The sequence below is a fragment of the Antrostomus carolinensis genome, unplaced genomic scaffold (genome assembly GCF_000700745.2).
Source record: "Antrostomus carolinensis isolate BGI_N321 unplaced genomic scaffold, ASM70074v2 scaffold19414, whole genome shotgun sequence".
Classification (NCBI taxonomy): domain Eukaryota; kingdom Metazoa; phylum Chordata; class Aves; order Caprimulgiformes; family Caprimulgidae; genus Antrostomus; species Antrostomus carolinensis.
In genome coordinates this window covers 21,640-48,826 of record NW_010313029.1, presented here as the reverse complement: position 1 = coordinate 48,826, position 27,187 = coordinate 21,640, and the positions used below count along the sequence as shown (strand labels likewise).

Genomic DNA, 27,187 nt, shown 5'->3' with positions numbered 1-27,187 from the left:
TTTTGCAGCAATAAAAACCCAATGAATTTTACCCTGATGAAGTGAAAGCAACATCACTACCAATACAGTAAGTTAAAAAAGTTAACTCTAAATACAGAAAAAGGATTGTATTATTATCAGACATTAAAAACAATTGATTTCCAAGGCTTGTAGTTCTAGTCTGCACTTTCGGGAATGTTATTGCTAAAGCAAAAGCATGCTTAGGATATGCCAATACCAAACTATTTAAAGTCCAAGTTTGAAAAGATTTTTAGACACCTCTGGACCATAATGTTTTTTTTAGTTCTATGGCAGGAAATTATAAGACTCTTATCACATCCTCATTAAAAAAAAAACAAAGCAAAACCAAAAACCACATTATACAACTGTAGCTCTGTTCTATAATCTCACAACCGTTTCCAATGTGGCTTTGCTTCTGACTTTATTTCTTAGGAAATTCCTGAATGACAATACAACATAAAATCAGGTAGTGGTGGTATTAGTTCACTGTCAGGTGGATTTTTAGGACATGAAAAGAACAAGCTAATCTAAAGAAAAAATAGAAGACTGGTTAACATCTATTTCTACAGAAAACTTAGTTGCATACTTCTTGCAGCAGGCTATTGAACTTCATAACTGTATATAAATTTAAAGCCAGATTTATTATTCCAGCACCTAATTAAATACTGATAATTCAAAACTTAGCTATTTTTATTGGCAAATAACAATCCTTTCCATACTACCTGCAATTCATACCAACACATACAATACCAAAAAACACAAACAAAATTTCTCCAGCAAAACATAAAGATGGGTTAGAATCACACAATATGCATTTCTGTATCTTCACACATTTTTCTTCTCATGCTCACATACAAACACATTTCTTAAGAAGTGATAACCTCATATACACAAAAATTTTGGTAATAGAAGATTACTATTTCAGAAGTTTGATATTTCACAAGTTTGATATAAGTTTTTACATCAAGTAAGTGAGTTAAATGCTATACCATACTATGAAGTGCTCTAGATGTCTTCTCCTTACCTTTTGTTGTTGTTGTTGATTTAATTAAGTGTAAGGGAAGAGTATTTCTTTCACTTAAAAATAGCATCCTCATACACACTGACTATGGTTATCATTCTGATCATTCACTTAACCACTTTCAACCACTGGCCACACTGCCACACGTACATGACCATGCACCTGTACTTCGAAGCAGCTAAAAGACAAAGTATGATGCAAATTTCCAAGTGCAAGCTCCTACAAATTTTAATAGGTAAATCATTTTCTATACTGCTTTATGTAACGTACCTGTTCTGATTGTAAGGCATCCACTTGCTGCTGAAGATTATTATTTTCACTCTGTGTAGCGGCTATTAGCGATGTTTCATCTGCCAGCCTGTCTGTCATCCCATGCAAATGATCCACAACAGACTGCTGTTCTGCTTTCAACATTTGCTGAACTTCCTTTCTTTTTGATACCTCATGACTGATACCTTTACCTGAACCCAAGTTTCCTCTTACATTTATTCCTTCATCAACTTTATTGCTTGGATCAGGGGTTTTATTTCTACTTTCAGATGGTGGAGTAGCAGTCTTTAGAGCTTTTCCTTTAGAATATTTTGTCTTAGGGTCATTACTACTACTTCTGCTCTGAGCATGGCTAATTATGACTTCTAGTTCTTTACATTTTTCTAGAGCGTGATCTTTCTCACCTTTTAAGGATATAACTTTTTCGTTTAAATGACAAATTTCACTATGCTTTGACTTCAACTGTTCAGAGAGATCAGCAAGTCTGAGGGATAATTCCAGTTTCTCACGTTGGGTAACCTCAAGCTTTTCCATAAGTTCTGTTGCATCTTTCTCAACAGCTTCTCCAGCCACATATGTGTCTGCCCTGCACACCTTGATTTCTTTACTCCCTTCAAAACCCGAAGTTTTAGTTTTAAATAAAACTGGTCTATTGCTTTGTAAGTCGTGAAGTCTTTTGTTCAAAGCTTTGAGTTTGCTTTTATATTCAGCTTCCTGCTTATTCTTGTTCTCTTCTAACTCAGCTTTTGCCTTCTGAAGGCTTGCACATTCTTTCTGCAGTTCTTTATAATCAGCTTCAAGTTTTTTCTCAGTAAATGAAAAGGCACTCTTCTGCCTTTCAGTATCCTCTTGGAGTTGACTGTTTTGGTTTTTAAGTTGCTCATTTTCAGTAATCAGCTTTTCTATTCTCTTTTGCAAGTCCAAAATTTCTGACTTAGAGCTAACACTGTTGTTAAAAATTACATTTTCTTCTGAGCTTACCAACATAGTCTTTAATTTCTCTTCTAGACTTTTGTTTTCCCCCTTAAGAAGGTTATTTTGTGTTTCAAGTTCTGAATATTTTTTTTGAAGGCTGTCTTCTCTCTCCCTCATTTGTTCCTGCATCAACTCAGTTTTAAGCTGCAGCTCTTGAATTTCTTGTTCAAGGGTACCTTTTTCTTTTTCCTCTTGCCTAAGCACTTCAATCTCCTTCTGCAGCTCGTGGATTTGAAGTGTCATTTCTTCAGATTTAGAATTTACAATAGACTGTTGTAAATCTTTTAGGTTTGAAATCTCTAATATCAACTGATTTTGCTTTATGATTAAGTTGTCCTTTTCATATTGCATGGCTTCTATCTTTTGACTCATTTCATTTTGTACCTCATCTAACTGCTGTTTATGGTGCATATTCAAGTTATCTTTAAGGTTCTCCATGTTCACCATGTGCTCTTTCTGCAAGTCTTCTTTAAGTCTGGAAAGTTCCTCTTCATGACTAAACAGAAGCTTCGTTCTCAGTCTCTCTAATTCTGCTTCTTGAGATTCTGCCATCCTGTCCAAAACTGCATCCTTCTCCCTTTCTAGCATTTCGAGTTTTATTTTGTAATTTGTAACTTCTGCCTCATGTTTTAATTCCAGTTCCTTCCTAAATTCAGAGGCAGAAGCCAGCTGAGTTTTTAATTCTTCAATCACAAATTGGTATTTTTCAGCTTCATTTAATCTACATTCCATATCCACTATAGTTTGTTTGGCTCTTTGAACCTGTTCTCTTGAAAAATTCAGCTCTTGGAAAAGATCTTCAATTTTAGTTTGTTGAAGAGATTTCTCTGCTAAAATTACTTCCACCTGTTGTGACAATTCTCGCTTTATTTTTTCCCTTTCATTATCAGCATCTTGCAATTTCACATTCAATTCATTAATTTTAATACTCATTAAATGCATTTGATCTTTATTAACATTCTCATTCAGACAAAGACTTGAAGTTTTCTCCAGTTCTACTTTTTGCTGCAAAAGACGTTGTTCTATTTCCACTGCATGTTGCTTAATTAATTCTTGCTTCATTTGTACAATCTGCTGGCCGTGCATTTCATCTAATTCAGCTTGAAGTTGTGCCAGTCTCCTTTGTGTTTCCAATTCCATTCTTTGCACAATGTCAGCTTCAGACTGGCTGTCTTTATAACAGCGTTTCTGCAGTTCTTCCACAGTTCCCATTAATTGTTTTACTTCATCTGAACATTGTCTTTCTTTCTGTTTGTAGGTGGTAAGTTCAACTCTCATATTACTTATCTCCTGGTTCTTTAGTGAAATCTGTTCTTTTAATTCTTCAAGTAATTTACTGACATCTGATAATTTTTCCTTAAGCTGAAATGAATTTTTTTCTTCTTCTTCAAGTTTTGCTTTCAGCTCTTCAACTAATGCATCTTTTTCTTGCAGTTTACTCAAATCTTCTCCCTCATTTTTCTGTTTTTCCTTTAAAAAAAAATGAGAACCATGTTCTTATTTTTAGTTCATTATCTGAATATACAAGAACATTTATAGACTTTGCTATTTAAACACAATGCCTTTCTTTAGAAGGCTAGTGATCATTTATAAAAACTAAATATAAATTATTTGTTGACCTTATTTGGAGGTTTTCTGTACCTCTGCAATAAGTTAAAATGCCTGCACCACCTCCAACTCCGCATCACCCCCTGTCCACATCCCCCCTCCACTCCACCTTGGATATTTTCCATGAAGGATAATTTTTTTAAAAAGTACATGATGAAAATAATTCATTCTTTCCTTACGACAGAAAAGATTGTTCAAGCAGGTCATTTTTTTTTTCCTGACAAAATAATGTCATTTAACGAAGGCATCCTAATATACAGTATAGTTTCAAAATTTGTTGGAAATACTTCTGAAATTTTTTAAAACATGATACATAATACTGACATAAAAATTTCAGTTTTAAATTATACACATACTATGTGTTAGTTAACAGAAGCAGTCTTAAAAACTTAAAATCTCTGTATGCATTATATGCAGCACACCCATAATCTGTGCTTTGGCCCTTAAATTTCAAAGGAACTATAGAATCCTGAAAAGAAAAAATAGAGTAGGAAAAGAGATCTTACTAGTAAGGAACATACCATTTCATATGTTGAGATTTTGTCTTGAAGACAAGTAATCTGTATTTCAAATTCTTCATTCTTTTTTTGATAGTTCTTCAGCAGACATTCTTGTTCTTCTAGCTGTTGCTGATGTGAAAGTATCTGTTGTTTGGCTTGCAATAAATCAGCAGCTGTGCAACTATGGCTGGTGTTCCTTAGGGCTTCACTTGCCTGCAACTTGAAGGTTAAAAAAACCCCCAAAACCAAATCAAAATATATCAAGTTTTTCAGAAACAGCTTGCACTACAGAAAGAGTGATCTTTACTTTCTTCTTCCACATTACAAGCCCAGAGACTATAGCAAAACATTACAAAATATTAGTTCTTCTAAGAGGAACTAAAATAGCCAAACAATTAAAAATATTTAATATTAAATTATTTTATGAGCTAGCACAGGACAGCAGTGTCTCAGAAACATTTCTAAGTAGTAAAATGAACTAGTTGTAATTACTGTCCCCAGAATCAGAATTTTAGTAATAAAAACTCAGGCTTCAGCATATAATCCACCCAAAGCTCAAAAAAAATCTACATAAAGTACTTAAACAGTACAAAATACTGCAATATTCAACTGCAACACTGTGAACTGTAGTCACACGGATTAACAGTCACCAGTGCTTTTTAGAACAAATGCTTCTCTGAAACTTAATTCTGTTATTTAAATTAACTTCTAATAACACCACAAGAGGCAGGTTTTACCCAAAAATACAAAAAGGACTGGAGCATGAAATGGTGGTGCACTAAAGTTGATGGCTGGCTGTTTTGATTTCAAAGGGAACAGGCTGGATTTCAGCCCAAGCTCTGAGAACTAATTACACAAGTGTTTTTCTCTAAGATAACAGCCATCATCCAGTATCTATCCGAAGTTATCACCACACACTAGGGAAGAAAACAGACTGATCTTTATTATTATATAGTGAATTAGTACAATAAACCACTGTATTGGGTTGTCTAGGTTTTGGTAGTGAGGGAACTACAGGGGTGGCTTCTGTGAGAAGCTGCCAGAAGCTTCCCCCATGTCCAACACAGCCAATGCCAGTCGGTTACAAGATGGGCCCACTGCTGGCCAAGGCCGAGCCCATCAGCAACGGCAGTAATGCCTCTGGGATAACATAATTAAGAAGGAGAAAGAAGAAAAAACCTGTGCATTTTTCAGACAGAGAGAGGAGGGAGAATATGAGAGAAGACACAACTCTGCAGACACCAAGGTCAGTGCAGAAGGAGGGTGAGGAGGTGCTCCAGGTGCCAGAGCAGAGATTCCCCTGCAGCCTGTGGTGAAGACCATGGTGAGGCAGGCTGTCCCCCTGCACCCCATGGAGGTCCATGGTGAGGCAGGCTGTCCCCCTGCAGCCCATGGAGGTCCATGGTAGAGCAGATGTCCACCTGCAGCCTGTGGAGGACCCCACAGGTCCTCCTGTGGGGATGATAAAAAATTGGGATATATTTCTCCTAATATCCAACCTAAACCTCCCCTGGGGCAAGTTAAGGCCGTTCCCTCTTGTCCTATCACTTGTTATTTGGGAGAAGAAACCAACATCCACCTCACTACAACCTCCTTTCAGGTAGTTGTAAGAGAGCTGATCTAATTGGTAATAAATTAAACTAATTTCCCAAAGTCAAGTCTGTTTTGACTGTGATGGTAATTAGTGAATTATCTCTCCCTGTCTTTATCCTGACCCATGAGCCTTTTATTTTATTTTCCCTCCCCTGCCCAGTTGAGGAAGTGGAGTTATAGAGCAGCTTTGGTGGGTTCTTGGCATCCAGCCAGGGTCAACCCACCAGAATCAGGTACTGTAATGATAACTGTAGGATCAGTAAAGTGACTACTGATCTATCCTAAAAGACTAATTCTTCAAAAATGCACAAAAAATTATGTGTTTCAAATAAATATTTGTTAGTGCTCTAACTTACATGCTGAAACTGAATTTGCAGTTTTTGACTTTGTTCAGTAAGCTCTAAGAACTCCCTCATAGTTTCATCCTTTTCTTTCCGTGCCTGCTGTAGGTTAGTAGTGAGCTGAGTGATAATGTCATCTCTTTTTTTGATAGCAGCTTCAAATTCTTGCAGCTACAAAAAATAAAATTTAAACTATTAGTGCACATCAAAGTCACAGACAAAAAAACTACTAGCTTATTCTAGGTTAAGTAGGAACACGTCATCCCTAACCTCTCAGTTTAAAAGAGGTCACACAGACCTACTGGAGCATTTATGTTTTCACAAACTCTGTATGTAAATACTTTAGCAACAGATTTTTTTATCTCCTCATTTAACAATATATGACCTTTCTATAAAATATATTTATCAAAGAACAAAATCTGAACCTCTAAGAAGGTTAATTAGTTAAATACATAAATTGCTTTTAAACTTAAAAGTGTGTCCACACAAACAAACGATCATAAAGGAAGCCAGAGTACCTATTAATGGTGTTTCAGAAATTTTGTACAACTACTCACGTCCACACACTTTTCTCACAATAAATGCAAGTTATATAATCTATCACTGAAAGTGCAATAAATTGCATTCATCAAACTACAAGCATAAGTAGTACGATGTAGCATATAAGATACCCTGCAGTAGCCTGCATTGTGAAGCCATAGAAATTATTCATAACTATATGAGAAAATCAGCTCAAGCTGCAAAACCGATACAGTGTATTTAATAGATGAATCTTTTGTAATTTGTAATGATGAAGAAATTATAAAAGTATGGAAGAAATCCTCTGCAAGTGGTTTTTTGTTTTGTTTTGGTTTGGTTTTTTTGTAGGATTACACTCAGGCTGCCAGAAATTCTACAATATTAATTGAGACTATTTTCATATACAATTATATAAACAGGTATGTTACTTTAAAGTAACTTTGTCAATTTGAACTCATTCAAGGCTAGTGGAAGCTTCAACTCTATATACTGCAATTATTTTAAACCATCAGTCACCTTCTATAACTTTTGTTTACAATGCTCCCAAAAAAGAACCTTCTCCAGGTTACTTGCTGTGTTTTGAAGTAAAATTGCAATACTTTGAGATAAAGCTTACTGATTTAGAGGATAGGGACATTATTAAGTGAGACATAAAAGAGAGAACAGCCTAACTTAAAAAGCCTAACTATGAAATAATTTCCTCAAATTCTTTGCAAAGTACTTTTCAGAACACTGCAGTACACTCCTACTTTAAAAGCATAGATCTAGTGGGAATACTGGATGCTTGTTACAATAGAGAAAATTAGGAACAGATCAGACACTTAAGCGTGTCATACCTTTCCTTTTGCACCTGTTTAACGAAACTGAATAACTACATTTCTATGTTCTGATCCCCACATTGCATTGTTATATAATAATTTTCAAATTTTTTATTCAATCTTTAACAAACAGGCAGAACTAAAGCACACAATGTATTTTCTGCACTCCCCTTTTACAATTCTTTTGTTTCTTCTGAAAAATAAACCATATGCATTTCTCTGCCGAGATATTATGCACTGCACCACTATAATACAAAAATATGCTGCAACTATTAAAATATTATTGTACCACAGTCTCTACTGTTTTAATACATTTTTAATTTATTTTAAAAATAGTAATCATAGCCATTTAAAAAATGCAAACATTTTCACTTTCAGCTTTTTCAGGAAAAAATAACAGTCCTCACAATTGTGAGAAACTAAAATTATGCTTACATTTTTTATTATGCTATAATCATGACTATTATGTTTAGCACAACAGATGCAAGACAGTAATTAGAAACCAAGTTTGACTTAAAATGCAACACCAGAGATTGACTAACAGACAAAGGAATGATAAACCACGTCCTCCACGGCAACCACTTAAAGATCACTCTAATATGGTGGAAAACATGACATCCATTTTCATAGATAAAATACAAATGAAAGCAGAAAAAATTATAATTGTGCAATAATAATGAAGGTGAAAAAGGCTGAATAGTAGAACAATTTTGGTATTCTATAGTACTTTGCAAAAAAACAGAAAGACACAATGATGAGAATCCAAATTAAGAGAGAGAGGGGTAAGTAAGACATGAAGCATGACAAAGCACTGACTTCAGTGCTTTGCACGACTTGTTACAACTGGAAGAATAAGTATCTAATATTCTTTAAAACCTAACTTTAAAATTTGATGGTATTTCTGAAGTAAGAACAACTAGAGAAGAATTAGGATTTTTCTTTAAGAAAATAATCTTTCCATTCCTGATTTGAAGAAAGTCACTGCAAAGAAGACTGGAATTTTACTCAAAAAATACACAGAAAGGACACACAATGGAAATGCCATTCAAAGAAACAGAGTGCATGGTACGTGACTGAAAGAAATTATGTGTAATTCTATCTCACACACTGACTGCATTCTGAACAGCTGCCATCAAGTGTGAATTCTTTTAGGTGATGCTCTGCATTTTTGCATGTAACCAAGTAGCAAGCAGAAAGCAACATAAGGTAATTATACCTGTTGCAATCCTTCTGTACCATATGCGGCCCTCATTTCTTCTAGCTCTCTGTTTAGCTCTTCAATCTCTTGTTGTTTCCCAGACAACTCATTCTCCATCACCTCTAGCTGCGTGTGAGTGTGCTGCATTCCATGCTCACAACAAATCTCTCCAATTCCAAATTCTTCTTCCTAAATCAATCCAAGTTCCTTAACATGCCATTTTTTAATTCTTTATCACAGAAAGTAAACTCAAATATCAAGTTCTTTATCAAATGCCACCTTAGAACATTAACATACAATACAGCATTGAAGATCTTATTGCCATGGTAACCTCCTTTGTTAGTGTAATTCACACCTCAAAAGCACTGACACAAAGCATTTCTGCAAGTTCTACGTTATAATCTTAGCCTTAATAGAAGTAGTACATTTTTTTTCGCATTTCAAGTTTAAAGATACACTATAGTAACATATAACAAACAATGCAGATGCAGAGCACAGCATGCAGAATAAAGTATTAGTCAGCAACACAGTTTTTGTTCAAGACAAATTTTTCGAGGTTTTTAGTGTTCACTATTAGTATTATGATTCAATTGCAATACTGTACCCTGATTAAGTCTGCAGGTATAGCTGTTCTTGTCACAGAACTGCAACCATTTACCTGTATAAAGACAATTTCTAAATATATTATTATTTGAAATAAAGCTTGATTTCTATTTTCCATTAATTTGAATCTTGCATAGTGATTCCTGCAGACCCACGGGAATTTTTGTGCTACAACAATTTACTTCATTTAAAATACATAATAGTTTTACATATAGTAAATTGCATCAAAGTAAGCATAGGTAACAGGTAAAACATCCAAAATTGCAGAAATAGATATTACTGTCTAAAAAACAAAAACCATATTACAAATTTCAACATCTAGAGAAAACAAAGAAATTCAGATTTAAAGGTCAATGCAAAGCTTTATAGTTTAAATGATTAAAATGCAGTACCATTTCATTTTAAATTATATGCTTAATATTTCTATATATTAGTAAACACAGTTATGTTTTCTAAAAGATATTTGTACACCCGAAGATTTGCTTTTTTTGAAAGTCACTAATTTCTCAATAGTGGATTAAAGTCAGTATCATAGACACTCATCCTCAATTTGAAGGAATTTCTTAAAATTGAAAAAGAACATAAATTCTACATTTAACATAAGACATTTGGAAAGAATCCTCTTTCACTCACCTAACACTGCAACCCCTTTCAGCTTCTATGAGAATTTTGGTGCTACAGACTGTGCAAACCAATAACGATGAATCTCCAAAAGGCAAGTAGAAGCCAAAGTAGCAGTTAGAGGTTAAAAAACAAATCCAAATGAAAACAATATGCTGTGTACTTGTGAGTAACCATAAAACAGACAGGTAGGCTTTTAAAACAGCAGACCGATGTTTTAAAATGAGAAAGCAAGAACAGCTCTGTTTTCCCTCAGAGATGTTTATTACATCAGAGCCTGAAACAAAAATAATGATAGTAGAGATGGAAAGGCATCACAGCATTTCAGATCCAAATACTATATTTACATTAAAAAAAAAAAAAAAAAGTTATACTGCTGAGACATCTGCCATAGTTTAGATCAGGGATTACTTACAAAGGACTATTATGCCTGAGCAAATCAGTAAGTACATTGTTATAAATGGGATCAAGATAGTCAACAAGCTTGTATTAAGAGAATGAATAAATCTGCATTAGACAAGAATTCACAGAGCTGACACTGTGCCCTTTCAATTCCTGACTTCCTCAGTAAAAAGGAAGACATCACAGAGAGATTACTTCCTTATTTTAGAAAGAATAAAGAAAACTGCAGCAAACAGCAGTCCAGACAACTCACATTGCTTGTGTATTGCCAGATGTTCGCTCTACATTCAGACACACAAGTGTCTATACAGCGCCTAGCACCGATGTCTTAATTCAGATTTTGGTGTATGTTCCATATTAATAACAGTAGTAGTTTAATAAAAACTCTATTATGAAATACTCATTTTCTTTTTTTTAACACCCGTTTCATACAGGCTTAATTGATAAAGATGTAATGTATGATTCTTGTAATCTGCCACAGCGGACATACTTCTCTGCCTGTGAATCATTTCTGTGTGCAACAATCAAAGACTCTTAGACACTTTTTGAAACGAAGTACTAAGAAAAACATAAAAGCCTTATCTTATTAGACGTTCTAGACTCCCTAGCAGCTGAAATTTCTACAAAATACCTTTTACGTTTCAAAGGGATTTTGCTATACACATTCAAAACAACTGTCTGGAATGTCAGAAATCCTACCTCATTTCACAGGAGCCTAGATCTTAGACAGCACAGAAGTGAACCATAACAACATGGGAGTCCATGATGCTTCTCATCTGATACCTTCCCCTTTCAAATGCTTTATGCCTTCTTATAAAGTGCAAGTTGAAACATGACAAGACAACAAAATGTACTGTAATCTATGGAAAAAGCAGCCAGAATGCTGCAGCAGGGTCCTGTGCTGATGGGAGCCTTGTGAGCAGCCTGGCAACTACCACCATGACAGAAAGTCTGCTGTGCCAGTGCAGAAGTTGGGGCTGAGTTTTTAGCTTAGAAATATCTTAATTTAAAATTAACTTTTCACTCATCTGCAATATATGAAGACTGTAATCCAGATACCAACTTCGGCATTAAGAGATGTCTACACAAGGCCTATGGGACTTTTTTGTTTTGTCTCATGGCCCTACCCCTATAGAGATCTTCTTCAAGTCCATAAATACTATTGATGTAGATCCTTATAATTTCTTCTTTTAAAGCTTTGCAGTTCACCTATAATGCTGAAATGTCCTTATGCCTTAATGCCTTATGATGTGCTTGGATACACACACCAGCAAACAACTAAACATTTAAAGGAACAATCAAACTGCATGTTATTTTAAGATAATAGAAGCAAGGAGTAACAAGAGCTCTGGATACAACTGCATAAAGAAATAACCACAAAGTAAGAAAAAATTAAATTTTACAACACATTAGCTACCCAGGAGCAACCGTTTTGGTGAACAAAAGACAGGAAACAAGTGAACGTTATGGAAATCCCTCAAAGGACGTTGTGTCTGATTTTTCTTCCTTGCTTGTATATTCAAAATCATTCACAGAAATAGTATTTACTATCATAAAGTAAAATATAATTTGTAGTCTATTGGCTAAAAATAAAGCTATAACTTATATTGCATCAGTAAATACATATACTTAACACAAATGAAAGGAAATCTTCTTCCAGGGAAACACAAGGAAAACCAACTTCCACCGCTAAATTAAGGCAGCGATTCATGACAATTGCCACCAGAGGTCAGGATTAAATTTATGAAATCATAGTACTCCTTTTAACGTTCCCTAGACCTTGGAAGACCCGAAACTGTACCTCAGAAATAGCAGTAATAATATATAATGTGTAACTACTTGTAACATTATTGCCAGTACTGCAGAGCTTTCCCTTTCGAAAGAGCAAATTCATGCTCAGAGTAAATCAATACATAATGTTCAACCACTGAAAACTGTAGAAAATACCTTAATGCATGAAAATAATATGACCTATTACAGACAGGCAAGCAGACTTCTGATTTTAAAAGTGCTCTGATTTGGTAGCAGAAATATACAGAAGTATTTGGAATGGATTAACAATTTTACCTCATGTTTTCATTTTTTTCTCCCTTTTCTTTTACATTTGGACATCTGATTCCTTTACAAAAATTAATACTTAGACCTCCAACACTGCTTGTCAATGTTCTTAGCCTCTCCTCAATTTTTTTAGTTATGTCACAACTGACTACATGGAACTTAGTTAAAAATTCCAACTAGGGCAACTTAGGAAAAAGAATTTCAGTTGTTGGGGGTTTTTTTATATTCCATAAATGAAAACGATTTTTAGTTTGTGAGGAAAATAATTACAATCACATAATGTAACTAAGGTTAATAATTTCTGAAGGATAATAATTGATGGCTTTTTTAAATATCATGGCTTAATATATTTTTCTATATATTAATAATATGCATCAGATTATTTCTTTACATAGTGGTTAAGGTTGAGGTATAGAATTTCATTAACATAAAAAAAACCTAACAACTTTGTAGACTTCATATTAACCATCTTTTCAGAGGTACACTTTGCAAATTAGGAATATAGTCAGTAAGAGAAAAAAAAAAAAAAGAATTGGGTGGAACAGTCTTTCAGTTATACCGTAAAACTGAGGTATATAGAAGATATATGGGGGCATCTTTACCTTACACAGTTATAAAAACAAAAAAAAAATCCTAACTGTTACAAAAAGCCTAACTTCACTTAGTTATGAGTTTAGACTATAACCTTAAATAGCTAATCATCATTATAATTTAATGTCAGACTATGAAGGTAGGTGTCATTCTTGCTCAAACTGAGTAATTTGTTACAAAAGGCAAGCTGGTGATATGAAGGATTTATCAGTCTTCAGTTTGGCTATCACCTTTCATAGTGTAGGTATTTAGAGAGGTAGCAGAACAAAAGTGAACAAGAGGATGTATTTACAATAAAATTCCTCCAAGACAAGAATTCTCTGGTTTCTTCAACTTTGCTTAGACAACTGTATTGACTTATAATTTTGTGTCTGGTAAGTCTCAAACAGAGGGAAATACTTATCCCTGAATTTCATCCAATTCCTCAAGAGAAGGGGCTGAAGAATTAAAAACATCTGACTTATTTTGCCAACTACAACAAAACAAATAATTTATGACCTATTTCACTTTGAAGCATGACAGCTTTGATTTCAACATAATTTGACAAAAACAACTAAAAAGAATACAAATGTCCTAAACAGTGAGGAAAAAGACAGATCAACAGGCCTATGTTTCTTCAAATGTGTGGTTTCTTAGTGCTCTGAAAAAGAGGTCATGTATCTGAACAAAAGGTAAGCTCAGGATTTCATACAACTTCGTAATTACACTGTTACAGACAAAGTTTAACTCATTCTCATCTTCTTCAACTGAAAAGGCTTCAGATCACTTTATTTACAGGGTGGCCATGAATGTAAGTAGAGCTTTTAATAATAAAAGTAACATTACAGCTGACATGAAACATATTGAAAATTCAGTCCCTAAAATACACACATTCCTAAACACATTGTTTACTCATTGCAAATACCAATGAATTGTAAAAAATTGGAATTTAAAAGAGTTTATTAAGGCAGCAACTCTCACCACTTGAGTTTATTCTTCACCAGACCCAGTATCATGTTACCATTCACAACTTTTGTGTTGCCTACTTAACTTATGTCTTAGAAAATAACTCTCAGGGAGGTAAAAAGTACTTTTGCAGGAATGAGAATAAGAAGTGCCTAGAAATATATCTGTCATTGCATTTCTGAGGAAATCTGCAATTTTTTAAAAGACACATTCAGAAGGCGGTCTGTCTGTAATTCTATTGTCTTTAGTATCTGAAAAATTGCTCCCTAATATACTCTGTAGGCACCTACAGAAATCTTTGAAGAATGAAGTGTTTAAGATGTGAAAATGCATTTTAAAATGAGAGCTTTGAATTTAACTGATACTAACAAAACACTAAAAATCAGAACATATCCACAATTACCATGAGACATTATGACAGATCTTTTCTGTATTCTGTCTCCTTGTGCAAAGATGTGTTTTCTTGAGCTTCTGCAATCAGTCTCCAACACTGCTTCCTACAACCTCAGAAGTGATCAAAATCTTAGTTGTATTGTATTGTATTATTGTATATAATGTTCATTCTTCACATACTGCATATTGCATTTAATAGTAATCACAAACCATGGTGATGCATATTCTAAAAAGGTGCAGTAAGGTCATAGCAGTTGTTCAAAAGTGTTTTTGCTACACTCCCAATGGCAAACTGTGTGCACAGACTGCCCTATCATCTTTACCACATATGAAGCAAACTCAGATTCTTTTTCTTCTTTTCTACTTTAATATCTTGGGCAAAATAAACCACATTTTACCTATGAAAAATACTAAATCTTTAATCTTTAATCCCCAGGTACAGTTTGCTTCAACCCCTTGCACCTAACCCTTCATTTACAACACTCCCCAGTAGCTGGAATGGAATCTTCAATTCCAAAAGTGCCTGTCTCAGGTTTTTTTTTTTTTTTAATTTGCATCACAAAAAACACACCATAAGAATGGTCACAACTGACCAGACTAAGGGTACATATGGTTCAGTATTCTGTATTTGAAAGTAGCCAATAATGAAAGTGAGGGAATGGCTTCCTGGTACTCCCAAGTGCCTTCTCCCAGCACACCAGAAGAAAGTGAGGGTGCTTATAAACAAGGACGGGAGGAAGAAGTGGGAGAGAAAAAGTCAAACTGGGAAAGAGAGGGACATGAAAAGAATTCAACTAAAAAGGCTGAAACCAAATCTATGGAGGAAACTGTAACTGGGATTTGATGAGAGAGGTTGGAAAGAAAAATGACTGCTTTCAGCTAGGACAAGTTGAGCTTGACATTAGGAGGACCCCAACATAAGAAGAGGGAACAAAGGAGAAGAGGTTTTCAAGGGAGAAAAAATATTAAAAGAAGAAAGAAGGAAAAACAACGCTTGGATGAAATCAGAAAGGCTGGGAAAGAAACTGGTCTTCAGAATGACTGAGGGAGGAAAAGGAAGAAGAGAAATAGCCTGAAAAGCCTATAAGACTGAACTAAGAAACTAAGCAAGGGGAAAAAGGGGATGGGAAAGGTAAGGTGAAAAGACTGACAGGAGCTATTAGAGTTTGCAGAAAGCTAGGGGATAGAAAACAGACACAGAGTTGGTCAAGAGAATAGGCTGGGAGAAGGCATAAGTGAAGACAGAGCATTTAAATTGGGAAAGAATAAGCAACTATAACACTAGTATGGAACAAATAGTTATTCTAAGGCATGGTCACCTTCTCTTACAAAAGGCTGACTCAGGAGAGAAACAAAGTATTCCACATTAAATTTACTTCAGCAATGTAAACTCATTTGATCACTTCATCCTCTCTTCCTTGTTGCCAAGCTTAAGATTCTGGGGTGTGTTTTGCAGAAGTGTTTAGCATAGAGGTCTACAAAACAACACCTAGACTGTCACTACAGAGAGTGATGGTTTGAGATATTAACATTTTTTTAAACTGGAAACAGTATTTACTGTACTCAAATATTCCATGGCTACTTCTTGCATGTTCTTGGTCCACATTAATGCATGAAGTAATTTACTCCTCAAAAACATAACAAAGTGTTTTATTTGGCAAGACCAAAATTCCATATATGCTGCTACCCTTTCACGTAATACAGATGAGTAGTAGATGTCAATGTATGGTAGGTTATGGCCAGGCCCTCACAATCAATCACTCACTCACTCCCCCACCAGTGGGATAGAGAGAAACAGAAGGGAAAAAGCAAGAAAAATTCATGGGTTGAGATAAAGACAGATGAATAAGTAAAAGAAAACAAAACAAAACCCCCAAACAACAAGTGATGTAAAGGCATCACTCACCACCTCCCACCAGCAGATGACGCCCAGCCAGTCACTGAACAATGTCTGCTTTGGAACTCGTTAAAACATAATCAACTTGTTAAATAGTTTCTCACATAAAATCAGTAAAAATTATGCACACACACAACTCCAGTGGCAACATGAAGCATTAATACAACCATAATGATGACATTGTTACAAAATTCATATATCTACTGCATTATGGATTACAGTAGCTATTTCATGATGTAGTTGATATAATGCTTGCTTTAATGGTACATTAATCATACCAGTAGTGACATGCAACAGCTTTGTCTATAATATCACACCTAGCCTTTCTTTCTTTCTCTTTTTGAAAAATAATGCACAGCATTGCAGTAAACACGTAAAAGAAAAAGTTGAAAGAAGAGTTAGGAAAAGCGTTACTTCAGTCTTACCTCAGAACTGTAATCTTCTACTGTGGTGGAAATTTCACTTTCCGGCTAAAAAAAAATAATAAATAAAATATTTACAAGGATGGCACTCTAAAATATCGAACAAGACATTTTCCATCTGTTTCTGAGAATGTAGATAGTATTTGAAAATATTAAGGTATACATTAATTTGACTAGAATATATATATATAACAAAGGCCACCTTTACTTCCTTGAAATCCCAGCTTTAAAAAAGAAGTTACTTTGCATTTCAACTATGATCAAGGAAACATTATAATTACATGACAAAGTCTTCTAATGAAAATAACAACTTACAGGTATAAAATAATATTTTGAAAAAGTAACAAATATATATATATACATATATAATTTTTTTTTTTTAAGAAATAAAGAGTATCAAGAAAAGGACTTTTCTCCAATAGATCTATTTAACCTAAAATTTTACCTAATTAGGAACTTTGCTGGCTTAAGAATATAATCATATATAAAATATCTTTTTCATACATGCAAGACTTTTGATGCTGACTAGAATTTTAAAACAAACACTCATATTCTTCTTCAGCTTCCATGGAAACCAAGGAAAGGTAAAAATTATCAGGAAGAACAAGGGAAAAGACTCAAATCTTGTGATCTAATGAATTGAAACAATTAAAGGAACAAAGCCTTAACAAACTGAGCATAAACATGACATGGAAGACACTTGAATTAAATACAGAGTATCTTGATGAACTGCAGACAATGTATGTGGTTTGAGAATTAAGATGTTAGTAGGAACATATGCAAAACATTCAAATTATCTATATAAGGTGCACTACTGGGGAATAAGTAAGTACCTTTTTGAACTCAAAAAGTCTAATTTTGAGTTAAAACTACTTTAGCAAAAATGAAGTGTACATAATAGGGCTTTTTCAAAATTCACGTAACACATTAGGCAGTCTCACATCAAATCAGTCTCCATTTTACATTTAATTCTGTCAGGCTTCTTTTCAAAGGAATATAGTCAGTTTTGCATCAGTAGACATAAGTAAAATCTGGAAGTCAGCTGTGTTTTGGTTGGGTTTGGTTTTTTTTTAAAAAGAAATCTGCCATTCAGACCAACTGCAGTTTTTACAATCCCAGAATCATCGATTCTGCATATCTTGAATCCAACATGTAGCTTCACAACGTAATTAATCTAAAAAAGGGTACTATTTTAGGTACAGAGTGGACAAAACTGATTTAAAATACGTATGTGGAAGCTGAAATTCATACAGTGCAAATGATTTTAAAATAAAAAAAAATAAGCCACAAACTGAAACAGAAATCAAAATTATGTTTTAAAATTATAGGGTGACAAAAGTGTTTCTGCTGTGGAATACACAATAACTACATAACAATATTTAAATTTTTATATAAATATATATTTGTTTTCATATTATATATACTTATATGTATATTTGTATATATAGACATATACACACACATTTTACATATTGCTTGTAGTCTTGATCTAGGACAAAGTCCTCTGGAAGGAATAAAATCAGGGAACACCATGTTATTTTTTTTTTTTTCATAATACAGATAATAAATGTATCGCCATATCATCCTATGATTTGGCATGGTTTGTTCCAATTCAGAAGACTTCACAAAGAAAGATGAGAAGTATTCCTATAGAAGCTTAGAAGTATTCCTACAAATGTACATATTTAATTATATCTAATGACTCTGGAAGTTATTCATATAGTGCGTAAAATACGTGCACTCCTCCAATGTGCAAAAAACCAAGGACAACGAGTCTTAACTTCTTATATAGTTTTTCCTTGTAAATGCTTTTGAATTATAGAAACAGCCCCTTGTTTATAAGGAAGATGATAAACGAACGTTTAGATCCTGGGATAAACTCAAACCTAGTAGATAATCATAGTAAAAGACAAAGAACTTGTAGATTGAAGCTTAGACTAGAGTGAAAAAATGTAAATTCTCAAAGGAAGGCAGTTACTGTAATAATACTGATTTATTGAAGGTAAGTACAGAAAGAAGGTCAAATGAACTCAAGTTAAATAGTTCTGTCTCCTATGCTAAGGAGTTTGTCCAAACCCAGCTAAATATCAGTTAAAAAGACTCAAATCCTATCAGCTCACAGATTAGACTCCCACATTGGAAGACTTAATGCTATTATTTTGCTGTCAGAATCAGTAACAAGTCATCAGCATTTTACAGGCACCCATTTTGTCCTGCAAGCAGCTATGTTCTGATCCTAAGACCTGACCAACCTTATTTCAAATGCAGTTCCCCACCCATTCTGTATGCTTCAATTCTTCTTTAGTCAACAGAAGTAATTAGGTTTTACACGGCTCATCTGTTTAGAACCACAAGGGTATAGTTTAAAAGGAAACACTTCAAAAAATTCATATATACACACACTGCTAGCAACACATCTTTTGACAGGATAATGCCAATAGTATTTTAACTATCTCCATCAACTCTGCAGGCAGTACCTTTAAAGACAACACTTACGTATTCAGAAAATTAAAACCACTTTCATCTGTACACATTCTTCAAAGGAAATACTGCAAGGTGGAGGGAATACAAAGGGCGTAATCAGCCTGTGGAACACAGGAGGTCCATTTCAGAGTAACTTGTCTCTGTATGCAGTTAAGCATTGCTCAGAAGTCACGTTCTTTGGCACTGGATGCCGAACATTATCACAAGATTCACAAAAAGAATTCATATACGAAATTGTCCATGAGAATTGAAAAGTAATTTTTATGTTTCTTTAGAAAACCTTCATAGGTGACAATAAAACTTTTTACAAGAACAGGTATCCAGTACTAAACTACTCCAACTTCAATGGATGAGAGTATTAAAGAGTGAGAACCAAGACTGAGTATCATGGAACAGAATTCTACCTGAAGAAAACCATTGATGATCACAATCTGAGCAAGACTACTTAAAAGCATTGCGACTAGGAAGGGAGACAAAGAGAATGTAAACTGAAAATCCCAATCACAAAACCTTCTCTTTAGGTCATCCTGAACTTTATGGGTCTTTAATATTTGTAGAACGTTCAGAATGTGAAGTGCTATTCTTACATATTGCCTTGTCATGCCATTGTTAGTTCCTAATCTGAAAATCATTCAGTTCAAAAGAACACATTCCCTGGTAATTTATGACCCAAACCAATTGACTATAATCAAATGTAAATGGAGTACATCTTAGTGGAGACAAATCACTGCCAAATCTGAATATAATCTGTAGTGAGGTACCTCACTCCTCAATGTATAAATTTCCTGTATCAGAAAACATCATCAACAGAGATGTAATCTAAGCATTTAATTAGGTTTCTATTCTTTGGTAATACAGCCTTATAAATGTTTAATTTAAAATTAAATACTCTATAAATCTGCAGACACCATTTTTCCATACAGGTAATTTTCATGTCAGTAAATCTATCATATATCAGTATTTACAGAGAGAAAGGAAGGCATCATACCAGAAGTTGTCTTATGCATCAAGGAAAATTGGCAGGATATCCCAGCAATCTTCTGGCCAGATAGTGAATGGAAAGATGACTGGCTTCAGTCAGAACCATATGCTGCTGAGAATTTATCTTCTCTTGTGGCACTGACTTTACTATTGAACAGACCATTTCCAAACATTTGTTTATCTTCATTCTCCAATTTCAAAATACTTTTTGATGCTGGATTATCTGAAGTGACTGGGCTAATTTTTACTACATCTATCCATCCTTTTTTTCAAATCCTCCATCTTATTGTACATCCCAGAATATCTCTTCTCTAGTCAAAGCCTTTGGTTACTCTTTGCTTTCATGCTTCTATCATAGTAACGCCTTGCCCACATTCACCACCTACACCTTTTCTCAATGAGGCGTCCTCTCTGTTTCTCCACACTGATTATGTTTCCATATTTCTGTCACTTTTCTTCCTTAGTTCTTCTGAAGAATCCTACCCAGTGTCTCTTTCTTACTGTTTCTGTTCCTTGCCTGTCAAATCTCAGGCACTAACAAGCGGAGTAAGTTATAGAAATGAAACAATGAAAATGGAGCAATAAACTTTACCACCTACTTGAGCAAACAGTTAAGCTACTCTAAAACTATTATCAAACAGATTTGTTCTGTGAAAAACAAAAGACGAGTTACTAATCCAACCTTAGTCAATTAGCAGGTATTCTTCATCACAGAACTTGGAACTTTTCTTTTCTAAGAAGATTTGTATAATAGCTTTTACTACACAGGTGACTCGAGGACAGTTTTACTGTGCTACAGGTTAATTTCTTTTGCTTTCCTGGCATTAATACATTCTTGCAAAGCACTCTGCTCCAATGCATTGTTTCAAGACTTCTCAGAGAAGGTGATTTCAGTAATTATTTATCCTAGAAGTGGCTTTTGCTTTCTTTCATTTTTAATTGCAGGAAGTCACAAAAAGAAGCAATATTAAAACCAAGAGGTTTATTGATCCAATTTATTTCCTGAGCTGTGGCTTCTAGATTATTTTTACTTCTATTTGAAAAAGGACTCTACGGATGTTAAGATCAAAAGATATCAGGGTGCAATAGAATAAAGACAAAAACCAAAGGCAACTAGAAACTCAACATACTATTCTCTTTGTGAGACCAAGACAAAAAGCATATAACATGAAACAAGTTAAGACCCACCAAGATACCAACTAATATTTCTCTAATACATCTTGTAAATAAACTGTTCCTCTCACAGAGGATGGAAAACCTTATAGAAATCACAAGTTCAGACAGAAAGTAAAATGGAATGGATAAGGAGAGTACAAAACAATAACAGTGCTTCCAGAGTTGTTCTAATTAGTTTCTGTAACTTGAGTGATTACAGGCAGATGAAGGAATCTGCCTTTAGGAAGAGAGATGGAGAAAAAAGTGAAAGGGATGACTGCAAAAACTAACTTGTAATTCTCTAAACAGATTTATGACCTCTTTGAAAAGGAACTCCTCAAAGTTTAGATGGGGAATAAGCTCCCAGAGGAGTACCTCTATTTCACTTTCTGTTACTCATATTGAGTAAGAGAACTCTTTGTAATTTGTATTTGGACATGCTAATTCCACTTGGGTCTAAAAAGTCACACTAGAAAAACAGCAAGAAGATAAACTTCTATCCACAAAACTACCACAAAATAGCCCAGTCAGGATTTTTAGATAGATAGCCAGTATAGTCAGATGTTCTGAGTCTATTTTGTGGTACAGAAGGAACAATTCTAAATATGAATTCCAGTAAAAGATGAAATAAGTAAGTGGAATCAGAATTTACCTAGAACATAATCCTGAATAATGCCTCCAGTAATCTTGCCTGATTCCCCTGACACAGCAGCCTATAAAGATTTAATGTTGAGTGAAAAAGCAAACAGCTCAAAGAAGTTGTCTGTAATTCTCCATTGCAGAGATTAGCCTGAAACTATTGGCCTATTACATTGGCTGCCATTTCAACTAAGCAAGCTCTAATCCAATTACTGTAATACAGGCTTTCTGTCCAAATCATTGCACTTTTAAGATTAAAAACAGTAAGTTATGAGACTCACTGAAACTATTTCAGAATTTTTCCTCTTCTATTAGTACTGCATAGATAGAAACTTTAGCAATCATCTTCCAACTCCAAAATATCCATTACTTATTTAACATGAATAAGCAAGCCACAGACAATATGTAACAAAGAAAAATGTTCTCCTAATTGGCAGCAGCTTTTTTTTTTTGTGTAATTGAATACCGTTATAGAAGTCACTATGACATGAGTACATTCAGGACAGCCAAATTACAAATAAACAGTCATCACCATGTTTATTCTTTTAAAGCTACATTTAAAAACCAACCAACCAGACAAAATCCCAACAAACCGAAAAACCCTATACATCTCTAAATTTATGTATTGATTTAAACATAAGGTAAGTAATAAGGCAGACCTTAGAAAAATCATACCCAATGTTAAGAATGTATCTTTGTGTGCAGTCTTTAGCAACTGCAGCACAGATACTTTTCCAATTTTTAAAATCATCTGTGTCTTGTACTATTAGCATTAGAGGCCAACATAGGCTACTACGACCAACCTGATCTAATTAGACCTGCTTTGAGCAAAGGATTGGACTGGATGACCTTGGAGGTCCCCTCCAACCTAAATTATTCTACGATTCTGTACTTTACCCTGTTTCTCCAATTGCAGTAGAGATATTTATCCTGAATGAGAACAAGTACATCAGCAGAGTCCATCTGTAATATGCAATCATGATGTACTTAAAAATATATTTGTTCATGAAAGTTTCTTCATATACTTATCATATTTATGTAGATTATATTGTTAAAACAACAGTTTAAGTGGCTCCCTTTAAACACCTCTGTCCTCAGCAGTCCTCTCTTTCTTAGCTGTAGATAACTTGATACACCCTTCTCTTTTCCTAGAAGGAAAAAAAGTCTCACCTTCACCTATGAAAGCAGTCATTCTGGTATTAAATACTCTTTAAAAAATTTATTACCTCCTCCAGGAAAAGCTATGAGTTAAATGGGTAGTTTTCTTGAGTTACTACAAACAGTTCTGACGCCCTAATGTGAGCTTTCTAAGTATAAAAAGCTACATATTAAAAGCATGTATCTCTCAAGCTCAAAATATCTAGTGTGTTGATACACTGTAGGTTTAAGGTTGTAAAATAAATGGATCAATTACTTTACAACTTTTCATTTGCAGGTATGATTTAATCTGTCTGCCCCTGCACCAGGGTAACCTCTCTTTTCTTTTCTTTTCTCTTCTTTTCTCTTCTTTTCTTTTCTTTTCTTAACAAAAATGCAAGACATTTTTGAAAAGTGTCATTTCTCTACTACTTCTCAGCTGCTGGAAATGAGATACTGGAGCCAAAATAGTTACAAATGGCCTATCCTAGCACAGGACTAACAAGTCAAAATGCAGAGCTACATCTGCATGTCTCAGAAAAGACTGCATTCACATGCACAGACCTGGGAATCTGTGTTGAGCTGCTTGTTCAGAATGCCACTCAGTGTTCTTTTAGAGGCACTGCTTTCATGAATGGAATAAACTATTCTGTAAATAAACATCAGCATCTCTTGTTCCTCATATCTGGAACAAAATATTACATTGTGTGAATTCATGTCCATTCAGAACTGAACTGGACTGCTAGTGTATATCACACAGGACATCTTAACAACCTTCCTGGAGCATGTACTTTCAGCCACTAGCAATTAATGTATTTCATTAAGCAGTAAAAGTAGAGTATCTGTTTACCAGTCTCTTAAGCCACCCAGTTAAGTACTGTTTTCTAAATTCATTCCTCCTCCTCATTAACCAGAAAGACTCAAATTACATTATGGATACAAGAAAAATGTTTAGTTTTGCATTTTGCTGTAGCCACAGCTGCACTGATCAAAATCCACTGCAATTTGTAAACTTTTAACAAAACAAAATGCATTACACAAAACAATAAAACAAAACTAATTTTTGCCCATTTAGGGAGTACTTACCTCAATGGTGTAAGTCTGGCTGTGTTTTATAATTTCTCCACTATGTAAAGTCCTGATAATGGCAAAGTCAGCAGTAGCAGCTGCTCCCCTTTGGCTGCTGCATGTGAATGTTTCATCACCTTGAGATCGATCAGTATCAACCCCATCTTGTATTGATTCTTCATCTTTGATGTTTGCTGTTCTCTTCTTCTTTTTCTTCTTCTTTGATCCATTCTGACCATCAGTTTGTGCCTTCCGCTGCCTAAACTGGGCAAGCTGCATAGAAGACAAAATCTTGTTAAAGGTGAAAGTTTTCCTCTTTATTACTAATGACATCCCCTATAAAGGCTTATCAGCTGTTCTACATAAGCCTTCAAACTAATCACTACTGAAAACAAATTGGAAGTTAATGCTGCATGTCTGAGACACATCCATATTATTTTTCCATTTACATAGTTTGCTTTAATAAGTTCTTAAATGTAAAACAACAATTGCTTTAATGAATTCCTTTTTTGATTTCATGCTAGCAAGTTACTATTCCACAGACTGATACTTAGAAATCAAAAAATTCAAAGGTAAAGGTACAAATGTCATTATAAAGTATAAATGCAATGAAATAACCTCTGATCTCATGTTTTCAATTTTATAGTAACAAATACCTCAAAATAAATCCACAGAAACTACTTTTAATTTTTATACCAGCGACAGGCTAAAGCAAACCCTTCTTCCAGCAAGTATCACAGAAAGTTTTTTTTAAAAGTTTGTTAGAACTCAAAATGCAGATCAAGTTACTGCAAACATCATGAAGAAACAGCAAAATATGTAATAAGGGAATAGTCTAAAAATTAACAGTGAGCAAATTACAAGATACACTACCTTGTAGCAAAACATGCTGATGAACAAAAAGTCACAGGTGAGCCAGGCACACAGTTGAAAAACCAATTAGTATGTAAGCTATTCAAATACTGTAAGACGCTGCCTTTTGAAGAACTTATCCCTTTTAATCACTTTATAGTGGTTTACACAAGAAAATCCATTTAAAATATTTTTTTTTAACAAGAACAAAATTTCTGTTCAACTAGGAAAAACAAGCACAGCAAGTTTTACCAAGTAAAATTCAAAATTAAACAGATCCTACCAATAAAATCTGGAAACAAAAATCACTATTTTCCAATTCAAGAGTCCAACGTTATTTAGCTGCTACAATATGTTTTATAAATGTAGTTTCTGTGTAAATATAAAGCATGCTAATAATCACCCTAAAGCTTTAAATATTTTTTATATCAACTAATACCCAAGTACCCTGTATTTTTTATAAATCTGCTGCAATTTTATGGAAAAGCTACAGAAAAGATAGTATGTTTGCTCATGATATTCAACAATCCAGAAAGCCACGCTTCCACCCAACCTCTTCAGCAACACTCAAATCCAGCAGGACACAGGGATCCCCTTTCCCAGTCACTGTTTGGTTACAGTGTGAGCTGTCACTTGAAGTGCTCTCGAGTTCTCATCTGGCCCCAAGATAGCTGAGAGGCCCCAATCTAAATAAATGCATCACTGACAGATAAGTTCTGACTAGCTTATGCTTTTGTCCCTTTATTTGTATTTCTTTACAGGTTTCTTCAGCCTCCTCTCTGTTCTTAGGATGATTGATAGCTTGGCATATGGCTCCTGCTCTGTTTACAAGAGGAGGACCTGAAGATCTGATGAGCCAAATACACTCATTTACATATTTAATACTTCCTCCTTACTACATCTCCAATTAGTTCAACTTCATGGTTTTTTTTCTATTTTTTAAATAGGCAACTTTCATTAAAATCTATTAAATCCACAAATTCTGAACAGGAAAAGAAAGGATGTCTCCTGTGACTTCAAAGTTTAAGGAAAAAAAACTTAAAAATCATAGATTTAGCTTTTTGAAAATGTGAATGTTGAGGATTCCAGATCTCCTTATGACTTTAATACATTCTCCTAATTTGTGAATTTACCTCAACAAAATATTTTAAATTTATCTGAAACACAAGTGGAATTTGTCCAGATGTCACAATGATATAAAGCAGACAACCTGACTTCAAGTGTAACTACTGAGAAATTTTGCTTTTATTTTACTTTTTATGTTTAAATAATGAAAGACATGCAGTGCCATGAGTCAAGAACTCTCTTTCCCAACTTGATTGAAACCCTCTGTAATGGAAAGTTAAGTTGGCTTTTTTAAAGCAGCTTTACAGTCTTTATTTGTCTACAAAATTAGACATGTAGCTCAAGGACAAGCTCAAGACTCCGTGTCTCTCCTTAAGTATTTTGCATATTTTAGCTGAGGCATCTGGGTATGCCACATTTCTCTCCTTTCAAAATTAAGTTGTTCACTTTCACTTCTTCAGAATTAACAGCTTAAACTCTACCATAGCAGTCATAAGCAGACCTTATTTTTTCCTGTTTAAGCATTGATGAAGATGGGCACATATGAAAGCTAAATGCATGTGCAAATCAAACTGTTATATTTTTGTATTACACTAGTCCTCAACTGACAATTTCTATATGAGCATCTAGTATTTTGGAAATAACTACACTATTAGTGATGGATGCATGCACAAATCATAGCACTTTTACTCTGGACATTCACGTACACACAAAACTGTCCAGCTACTAATGCAACATAGCTTCAAATTCATATTTAAAATCAAATTTTAAAAGCTAGAAATGAGACAAGCAGCATAACAAAAAGCTGACCAAATACACTCTGTGATGCTCACATCAAGACAGGGGAGTCTCAGATATCAAATTCCTTCAGAAAATGGGACTCAGGAACTAGAGTTGAGGATCTATCTACATTTCAATGACAGGCAGGAAAAAGTCCACCAGCAGTCATGGGAACTAAGGAAAACAATTTTTGTAGGATTAAAACTTCAATTAAAACAGAAAAATACTTCCAGATTTTGTATGTAAAAAAG

At 34.3% G+C, this 27,187-nt stretch overlaps 1 protein-coding gene across 1 annotated transcript; it reads right to left on the bottom strand.

Annotated features, from left to right (window-relative positions):
• Nucleotides 1-1,291: 1,291 nt before the first annotated feature.
• Nucleotides 1,292-24,572, bottom strand: LOC104524366 (A-kinase anchor protein 9-like; the record flags this gene model as incomplete). The annotated part of the gene is given in 6 exon segments (XM_010167217.2): nucleotides 1,292-3,736; nucleotides 4,396-4,593; nucleotides 6,324-6,479; nucleotides 8,862-9,050; nucleotides 16,779-16,823; nucleotides 24,258-24,572. Coding segments are annotated over 6 exon segments (3,348 nt in total), but the record flags the coding sequence as incomplete, so codon positions are not given.
• Between the last annotated feature and the right edge of the window lie 2,615 nt (nucleotides 24,573-27,187).